The 10,619-nt window shown below is 42.0% G+C and overlaps 1 protein-coding gene across 1 annotated transcript; it reads left to right on the top strand.

The window, feature by feature from the left end:
• Positions 1 to 1,204: 1,204 nt before the first annotated feature.
• On the top strand, positions 1,205 to 9,564 carry pyya (peptide YYa). The gene is made up of 4 exons (XM_066641985.1): positions 1,205 to 1,328; positions 2,710 to 2,897; positions 7,809 to 7,889; positions 9,312 to 9,564. Exons 2-4 carry the CDS (start codon positions 2,710 to 2,712, stop codon positions 9,334 to 9,336), a joined length of 294 nt encoding a protein of 97 aa, XP_066498082.1. The 5' UTR covers positions 1,205 to 1,328; the 3' UTR covers positions 9,337 to 9,564.
• The last annotated feature ends 1,055 nt before the right edge of the window (positions 9,565 to 10,619 follow it).

Here is a 10,619-nt window from a genome sequence, read left to right as displayed (position 1 = left end):
CATTTAAACTGCTACTGAATAATTCATAGTGGATGCTGGATAAGGAATAGTAGGTGTTTGATAATTCATACTGATTACTGAGTAATTCATACTGGATGTTGAATTGTCCATAGTATGTACTTAATTATGTATACTTGTTAATGAATAAAATATATGGGATAGTGATGTTTTTATAACAGGTACTTAATTATTCATGAGAGTTAATGAATAATTCATACTAGTGACAGGGTAAATCATGACAGATAATGAACAATTGTTTGTAGTTACTGAATAATGCACGCCGTGTACTGAATACTTTATAAGAGGTCCTGAATGAGTCAGCACACTAGTAAAGCAGTGTGTGTGTGTGTGGGGGGGGGTACACATGTGTGTTAATGTAATTATTTTCTGATTATTTTTATTAAAGTGATCTCGTTCACAGACCATTGAGCTCATTATTGCAAACCGCTGGAGCTGCATGGCATTGATAATTAAACGGACTCTCACTGTAAAGGCGCTCTGTCTGCAGCGCCACCTGCTGTTCGCCTTCGGTAACTGCACCCCACCCACCACGAGACGAGAGCCACCACAGACACAACACGACACAACAGACCTGCTTCATTTTTTTATTATTTATTACTATACATTTCCCCAAAATTTACATAAACACACGTCATCCTGCATATTAATGAAGCCTCAGTGATGTCAAGATAATATTTTTTAGTCATTTAACACAACGTGTCTGAAATTACACACCACAATATAGAATAAAAGTGCTGAGAGTCATGAAAATATTTATTAAAAATATTTATATGAACGTTTATAAAATTAAAATACTTATATATAGACATTACATACAATATTACAAAACTGAAGTGCTTCTGTGTTTATATTAGTCCCAATTTATAATATTAATACAAAATTGTACAAAATATTAATACAAAAAGTGCCAAGTCTTAATTTGTTTCATTTAAATTTATATTCAACGCAAAATAAACGTCAGAAGGCGTCAAAACGTTTGAAAAAACATAAAAACAATTTGTGTGGGCTGTGGTAATAATCTGGTGACGAACTTCATGGGTCTGAAGCCCCCTCCCTCTCTTTCTCTCTCTCTCTCTCTCTCTCTCTCTCTCTCTCTCTCACACACACACACACACACACACACACACACACACACCTCTGCTTGTATATAAAGGGATGGAGTGGCTGGTTGTGTCCAGTTGAGTCTCAAGAGTGGAACCAGAAGAAAGAAGAAGAAGAAAAAAGAAGAGCAGCAGTTCTCTCTCTCTCTTTCTCCCTCTCTCTCTCTTTCTCTCCACTCCTCCATCTCTCCCAGCGCTCCACTAAGAGTGAGTCTCCTCTTTTAAATCTTCTTCAGTTCTTTAGATTCTCGTTGTCTTTACAGCAGCGGAGGTCTGTGTGTGTGTGTGTGTGTGTGTGTGTGGAGTACAGAGTGACTTCTCACAGTGCTTTGAGAAACCGTGGATAATACAGAATAAAAGTGATGCTCTATGTCATTTTTTATTACAAATTAATAACTGTTAATAAAATTTCTATTTTTAAATAGTTTTATTCAGTTCAAATCAACTGTGATAATAGTATAAATGAGGAAAGTAAACATAACATTATTGTCGTGCTTCTAAAAGTCATTTTTGTCTGAGTTTGGCGACTCCAGCGCTGAGGGTTTAATGACAGTTTAATTAATACAAGTGTTGTTTTTCTAAACTCAGTATGTAGCTGTTTATTTATTTTATATATTTATTTCCCCTAGTGTTTTTTGTGAATGAACTGAGAGAGAATTATTACCATTAAAGCGATATATAAAACACCCATAATATACTGTTTAATTAATTCATTTTTACAATTAAATTAATATTAAATTTATAATTCCGCTGTTTGTTTCAAATAGAATATTATTATTATTACTACTACTATTATTTTATTATTATTTACATTGCTGTCCAGGTTTTGTCCCTGTCCAGCTGCTGTTTTTTTTTTATTTGTTATTATTATTATTATTATATTGATTACATTTATAATTAACTTTAATGTTTACCATTATTATATTTTATTATTTTGTCGGTCTGGACAAACTCTCTTTACAGTCACTTTAATGGTTAAAAATTAAATTGCCACATGAAATGTTTTACTTGATTTGGTTTTAGAGTTGATTCTGATCTGATTCAGTGTGAGTTCAGTGTTAATGAACGGAGACACTGCTGTTTGAAGAGTTCCCGTGTTTAAGCAAGATCAGCTCAAAAAACTTCAGCTGGTTGTAGTTTTCTTTAACATTTCATTAACCCCGATGACTTTCCAGAGTTCCTGTAGCCTCCGTCCCGCTCTCCCAGGGCAGTCACAACCGCTACCAACTTTAATGAGCAGAAACAGGTGCTAGATCAAGTTAGATTGAGTTAGACTGAGTTAGATTAAGTTATACCGACTTATTCTGAGCAAGATTGTGTTAGACTAGAGACTCCAGGTGTGTCCCTCCATTCAGCACCATGTACAGCAGCTTCAGAAAAACACAGAAAGCTCTTTTATGCACTGTGATAACAAGCACACAGCTGCTTTAATCAACAGTAACACGCGCACACACACACAAATATACATATATAGAAATTCATATAAATACATATACACCCCTCAGGGTCATGAAGGATCAGTTAGAAATGATAGTTTAATACGTAACTGGAGATGAAAGCTAATCTAAACCTGTTTTTCCCATCTCAGATGTCCGTCATGTTGAAGTCTTGGTCCGTAATTACCATCCTGTTGCTGTGCGTCCTGCTTTACCTCGGCACCTTCGTGGACGCGTATCCCCCCAAACCAGAAAACCCCGGAGAGGACGCCCCTCCAGAGGAACTGGCCAAATACTACACCGCCCTGAGACACTACATCAACCTCATCACGAGACAAAGGTGAGGAGACACTCACTACATTGTGACATCACAGCTACCTTCAGTCATCGCCCATATAAGGAATTCCTGGGAATGCTGAACAGGACTAAAATGTATCAGCCCCTGACCTCACTAATATTTTACATGCCATCAAATCCTCACAGCTATTTCCCAATATCTAGTGTAAAACCCTCCCTGAAGAGCAGCTGATGCTGCAGGAAGGAGTGATACATTGTAATAAACCGTTATTTCAGGGCTGTAATGTGTTATAAAGCTGGCTGTAGGTCCTGGACCCCCCCGAGGGTCTCTCGTCCATCACTGCTGGTCATTTCCTGCTGTCGTTTCTATTCCCTCTCTCTCCCCGTGGCACGTCAGGACCATAGCTATAGCCTACAATAAGATTACAGGTTGGTGTTGAGTCACTGATGACTCTTCCCCTCGCTCTGAGTGCTCCAAAATCCAATCCCAAGCACATTTCTTCCATCCCACATCCATTTACCAGCCCCTTTCCACAGACCCCCGGAGGGACCACCTTAAATTTACACCTTCATTCTTCCTGAATAGGTCTTTGACATTTCAAACAGAAAGCAGGCGCCGTCGGATCAAGGGGATTAGCTCGTCTGCGCTGTGGAAGGTTTATTCCTCGCCACTCACATGAATTCTGGATTGAAATGTCCAAGGAATATTGCTCTGATGTGAAATATGAGACTATTCTCTCTTAAAAATAAAGGTGGGTTCTTTGAGCGATGCCAGAGAAGAACCACTTGTAGTTTCATAAAGAACCGTGTTTCTTTGAGAGATGAGTGGGTGTGAAGAACATTATAAAGGCCCTTAGGAGACATGGCTAATTTTGGCCAATTTGTGTACACTCTGGTTTAGCCTTTACGTGTCGCATTAAAACAAAGTTTATCATGTCTAAGTTTCATATAATTTTTCAGTTGTCTCTCTCCTTTGCAGTTTGTTTCTCTCTCACTCTCTCTCTCTCTCTCTCTCTCTGTCTCTCTCTTTCTTTCTCTCTCTCTCTCTCTTTCTCACACACACTCTCACTCTCTCTCGCTCTCTCACACACACTCTCTCTCTCTCTCTCTCTCTCTCTTTCTTTCTCACACACACTCTTTCTCTCACTTTCACTCTCTCTCTCTCTCTCTATCTCTATCTCACACACACTCTCTTACTCTCTCTCTCTCTCTCTCTTTCTCACACATAATCTCATTCTCTCTCACACTCTCTCTCTTACACTCTCTCTCACACTCTTTCTCTTTCACACACACTCTCTGTCTCACACTTTCTCACACTCTTGCACTCTCTCTCACACACATACACTTTCTCATTCTCTCTCTCTCTCTCTCTCTTTCTCTCTCTCTCTCACACACACACACACCCACACAAACACAATATATTTATATACCTGTTTCTACTATTTCTGTCATCATAAAACCAAAACAAACACAGAGCACAGTCTGTACATTACACTGGAATCGGCCGCAGTGCTCAGCAGAAATTCATTTTGACCCGTCAGTCATCACACTGACCAGCGCATGACCAGCGACTCCTAAGGGTTAAAGAAAAAATCACTTGACGTAAAAGTTCTTTTCTATTTTAAAAGTTATTAGCAGAATCGCTCAAAGAACCATTTGTACCTGAGCAGTGGACACTGGATAAGGTCAAAAATACAGCCTATAAAATGTTCTGGGAATGTCCTTTAGTCAGGGCTATAGTTATATACATTTGGCCATGTATGAACACTCTCTTAGAGAAGGGAAACTCCAAACTGGAGGAACAGGGTGGCCTCGCCCTTAAAGGGAACATCAACGATTTTGGGAAACTACTGCTCTCTGGTTTGTTTGCATTCAGAAGCTCTGCATCTTTTTAATGTGGAACGGCGTGTTTGAGGGAGAATAAGGTCTGTTGTTTGTAGGTGGCTAAAGTGTAACTTGTCTGTAAGTTTGGAGACATTTCCACCTTAAGCGATCCGCAACAGCAAAAATAAGTCAACATTACCCACCTATGGAGCAGGAATATAGCAATTTTGGTTCATACTTTTCAATGTTTGGAGTCCTCTACATTGTATAAAAAGCTCCAGATGCCTCAGCCATGAACAGAAATAGAAAGTCTAGCATACTAGACCAAGGCAACTTTATTTACTCATTTACAGCCACTGGGGCTTCGTAAACATCAGTGTGTAAACCATAATATTCAGGAAACATCTCAATTTTATAAAAAGAGTTTTTTTGATTGCAATCATGAACTGCGCCTTTAATAGGGGTTGAGGTCAGGGATCTGTGCAGGACAGCTCATCCCCTCCATCAATGAGCTGCTCAAACTATGACTCTCTGAACCTTGCTTTGTGCACAGGGGCATAATCCTGTAATGCAGGAACTATCACTTATGGTCATCACTAACAGGGACATGAATAGCTTACTGCATTGTCAACACCTGAATGGATGGTGAAATTACAGCGCTCAACACAGTAGATGATAGAATAGGGTTCAAAAGGAGGACAGTGCTGTCTCCTCCCTCAGCATCCATGGCTGAAGAGCCCAAGAGCAAAGCACCTAATCCTCAACCGCTCTTGGGTGCTACAGCTGGCTGCCCACCAATGTGTGTGTGTGTGTTTGGGGGGTGGTTTTAAGAGAAAGGTGACCGAGTTCTGCTCAGTGAGAGAGGTGTTGATTTTCCGAGAGGCAGCAGGGGTGAGAGTGTCCTCTCCAGTGCGGGGACGGCCGGGGAGTCGTGACTCTATCAGACAGTGCTCTGCAAGAGTGTGGGGATTGGGGCGGGGCGCAGGTGGGCCGTATCAGCTCTTCCTCTGGGGTCTTATTGGACTCGTGTGAGGCATTAGAGCTGAAAATTGCTTCATTTACGGGAGCGCTGACCCTGGGGCTCGGAGCGAGAGAGCGTCCTCGGCAAAGACCCGGGATCCAGTCCATTTGCATGAGCTCCAGCTGGAATGGGTTCCTTTTACATTAGAGCGTCACACGTCCTTCGACTGTCTTCTGAGATCAGGAATGTGCTAGAAGAGTCTCTACTCTTCTGGGAAGGATGTACACCTGACATTGGAACATGGTTGTGAGGATTTGATGGCATTCAGCCTTATGAACATGAATGAGGTCATGGATTATTAGTTGATTAGTCTAGCCTAAGGAACTGGATGGAGCTCCATCACTCCAGAGAACACAGTTCCACTGCCCCACAGCCCAGCACTGCACTGTAAAAATCTGTAAAATTTATATATATACATTGAATTCTATTGAAAGTTCAGAAGGCTTTTTTTCCTTCTTCTGTAAAGGCACTGTTTTGGGAGATTCACATTTTTCATTGGACAGCAGCGATATTCAAGGTGTATAAAATTGACATTAAACAAAACAGACCCACACTGTAAAACTGATTCCACCATGTACAGTTTAAGAACAGTTAACACTGAAATACCAAACTTGAGATGGAGATCGAGACACAGCCATACTGTGAATATGTGACCTTTATACAGCCCTTAAAATGGTGCAGTGCAGAGAGGAGTGAGGGAGCAATCCATCTCAACCATCTCAAACACAGGCTGACGGTGAAATCCCCGGACCAACACACACCAATACCAAACATGCACACACACACAAATACACAAAAGGCCCCAAACGCAAAGAAAAACCCAGACTAAACCCTGAAAAACACAGAAAAGAGCCACAGGGCATGCTGGGAGCTCCCGCCTGAGTCCCAACTCCTCCCAGTACTTTGCATCTTGTTCCACCCAGAATGGCTTGTGTACTTAACCGTGACAAAATTTGGGGGGAAAGTATAATGTTTTTTCCCAGACGTTATATTGCCGCTGTTCAATAAAAAAATTCCCAAAATTCCAACTTTACAGGAGAAAAAAACCCTCTGAACTTTCAATGGAATCCAGTGTAAAAAGATTTTATTCAGAGTAATTTTGGGGTGTTTCTATTGGTCCATTCATCAACAGCTGTGTTTAAATGATGTTGTAAACATACTGCACATATTTCCATTTATAATCACAGTGGGAGTGTAATTAACTCTGGAACATTGTATTTATTCTTTAAACGGATTTGTGTTTCAGCTGATAAATGTATTTATTGTGTTTCACTGTCACAAAAACAGAACAAAAAGTCTTTACCTGTCATGGTTTGACTGTATTTCGCTGTAAAATCTACAGACATTTTGTACATTTTCCTTGAAACCTGATTCCTTGGAAACCACAGTTTGGAGAACAGCAAAACACTGTGATGCTGCATAGAAATGGACGTTTATTAGGTTCTTTAAAGAACCATCAGGGTCAAGAACCATTTCTACACTCAGGTGGTTCTTTGAGGGCTTTGTGACTTGGACAGAACCTTTAAAGTTCTATAAAGGAGCACTGAGTAGGATTTGTTTTTCAGCTTTTCTGGCTCCCCCTAGTGTTATTCATTTTTACAGCAGTGTACTGAGACCAATGGAGAGGTGGAAGGAGGATGTGGGGAGTTCCTACCCTCCTCCAAAATGTACAAAGTGCAGTTTCTGCAGTGTTGAAACTAGAGTCGCAGCAACAGAGGCTCTTGCCTCTTTGTTACAGCTCAGTGGAGCATCACTATGATTTTGAAGCTGTGAATTTACGGTACAAATGTTAGCTACTGCATTTTTAAAGGCTCCTTACAGATACAAATGTGACTCCACGCTCTGATTATACCTGGTTATACCTACCTCTGAGAGACGGTTCCTCTGTGAGAGCTGTGTCAGAACTGTAACAGACTGTAAGCTCCATCATAGCTCTGTGTTCTCGGCGAGTGGAGATCAGTGAAAGAGGAGAACGAGTACTCTAACAACGGCAGTTCAGACAGAGGGAAAAAGTAGTGACAGCACTCTCTCTCTCTCTCTCTCACTCTCTCTCCCTCCCTCTCTCTCTCTCTCTCTCTCTCTCTCTCTCACTCTCTCCCTCTCTCTCAGGTATGGGAAGAGGTCCACTGCTGAGGGGCTGATGGCAGATCTGCTGTTTGGAGAAAGTAACGAACACAACCAGCGATCGAGGTGAGTTCCCTTTACACCCACAGGACAGAACACACTCAGCAGTTAGTGTTCTCCTTTAAGTGTGTTGAACTGTGTAGGGACTTGGCATCAGCAGCAGGGTGTGGGTGATGTGGGGGGGCACAGTCTCAGTGGCTTCTTCCTAAGATGGCAGGTTACCATTAAGGGGGGTGATTCGAGTCTGAGCAGGAAAAGAGACCTGTGGAGGAAAGTGAGTATTGTGTGTGTGAGTGTGTGTGAGAGTGATGGGAGTAGCTGATGAATTTTTCACCCCTGGAGGAACGGTTCTTGAGCAGATGGACGATCTCTGGACGATGGAGGCTGTGACGCAGGATGAATAACTGAGACTCTGACATTTAACACCGCACTTCATTATCCCCCTCAGCCACAGGAAGAAAACAGCCCATCCGAGGCTCTGAGCAGCCCAGAGCCACCTCGCCAACTCCCTCTGACCCGTTCAGAACCACTCAGCTCAGGAGAGTTACAGCATTAGAGAGGAGACCCCTGAAAAATTGTGCAGGATGATGTAAACATAGGGTTAAATTCTGAGATTCGTAGGGTCCAAGTTGTTGACAGTGGGAGTGAATGGAACCAGACGTCACCTACTCACAGTGGACCCCTCTGCCTCTTCTCTGTGACCACTTTACATAGCACCATTTAAAGAACTGGCTTATAACTCACTCGTTCATTCATTTATTCATTCACTCACTCACTCACATATTTACAGACTCACTCAGGCATTAACTCTCTCATTTACTTAAATTTTGCTCACTCACTTGCTGACCCATTCACTCACTTACTCAGACACTCACTAATTCAAATACATACATACTCATTCACTCACTCACTCAGACCCTCAATAATTCACATACATGCTCACTCACTCACTCTCATACCTCACGTTTCACTCATTCATTCACTCACTGACTTACAAACTCACTCACTCACACATACTCAATCAGATGATCACATACATACACATACTTGTTCACTCACTCAATCATACATGCTCACTCATTCATTCAGACACTCACTAATTCACATACATGCTCACTCAATCACTCATACATGCTCACTCACTCCTCACTTATTCATTCACTCACCTGCATACATGCTCACTCACACTCATATACATGCTCACTCACTCACTCTGGCCCTCACTAATTCACATACATGCTCAGCAAGGCAAATGAATGAGACGTAATTTGTAACGTTGTCACTAATAATTCCAGGGTGAAGATGATTTGTCACTGCATTATTGTGTGTGTGTGTATGTGTGTGTCGGGTGGGGGTCTCAAAAATATTCTCTTCTAAAAAACAAAGGGCACTACAGAAAATCATTTGGGAACCACAGGTTTACAGTGTTTTTGTGACTGAAGCTGTTGGGCGTGAAAGGGTCAAAGAGTCGTTTCTCTTCTGTTTCAGATTTGAAGACTCTTACACCTGGTGATGATCATCAGCTCCACTCAGATTCCTCAGAAAAACCTGCAGTACATCTTCTCCACCTCTCTCTCTCTCTCTCTCTCTCTCTCTCTCTCTCTCTCCACCTCTCTCTCTCTCTCTCTCTCTCTCTCTCTCTCTCTCTCTCTCAGACTGTACATAGTGTATTACTGAAGACGGATTATTCCGAGAACATGTATGTGTTTATCCACGATGTCCCACAGAGACTCTATACTTGTTTGTAAATATGACTGTGATTAAAGATGTTACCTGAACTGTTGAGTTTCTATAATTGAGTAATTCACTCTGTCATTCATCTTCTTTAAATGCTTCATCACAGGGCACGAAGCAGGAACACACTCTGAACATAGCATCACACACACACCCAGTCACACAATGGCAGGTAGTCTTAATATTCTGTTTTGTGTGTGTGTGTGTGTGTGTGTGTGTGTGTGTATGTGTGTGTGTGTGAGTGTGATTTATCTGGAACTGTGTACTGAGAGTGTACAGCCACAAGGGGTCTCTGTTTATCAGCTCTTAAAACACTGTCAACTATAAAAAGATCAATCATAACGTTAAAGCCACCTTCTTGTTTCTGCACTCACTGTCCATTTTCTCAGCTCCACTGACCATACTGGAGCACTCTGTAGTTCTACAATTACAGACTGTTGTCCATCTGTTGCTCTGCATACTTTGTTTGCACCCTTTCACCCTGTTCTTTAATGGTCAGGACCCCCACAGAGCAGGTATGATTCGGTTGTGGTTCATTCTCAGCGCTGCAGTGACACTGACGTGGTGGTGGTGTGTTAGTGTGTGTTGTGCTGGTGTAAGAGGATCAGACACAGCAGTGCTGCTGGAGTTTTTAAACAAATCAGTGTCTCTGCCGGTCTCAGAATAGTCCACCAACAAAAAACATCCAGCCGACAGCGTCCTGTGTCACTGTTGAAGGACTTGAGGAGGGAGGAGTGTCTCACAGAGTGGACAGTGGGTGGAAATAGCAACCCCAGCAGCACTGCTGTGTCTGATCCACTTGTACCAGCACAACACACACTAACACACCACCACCACCACGTCAGACACAGTGGCAAAGTAAACCCTTTCAACTATAAATGAAGAGAGATTGGATAAAAACACACGTCCAAAAACACACGTTGGTAGGTGGATTGGCAACTCAAAAGTGTCCGTAGGTGTGAATGTGTGTGTCTGTGTTGCCTGTGAAGGACTGGCGCCCCCTCCAGGGTGTATTCCCGGTTACAGGGTGTAAGCGGTTACAGATAATGAATGAATGAATGA

This window comes from Hoplias malabaricus, chromosome 13 (genome assembly GCF_029633855.1).
Source record: "Hoplias malabaricus isolate fHopMal1 chromosome 13, fHopMal1.hap1, whole genome shotgun sequence".
Classification (NCBI taxonomy): Eukaryota; Metazoa; Chordata; class Actinopteri; order Characiformes; family Erythrinidae; genus Hoplias; species Hoplias malabaricus.
The sequence above is the reverse complement of the archived record's forward strand: the minus strand, read 5'-3'. Positions and strand labels throughout refer to the sequence as shown.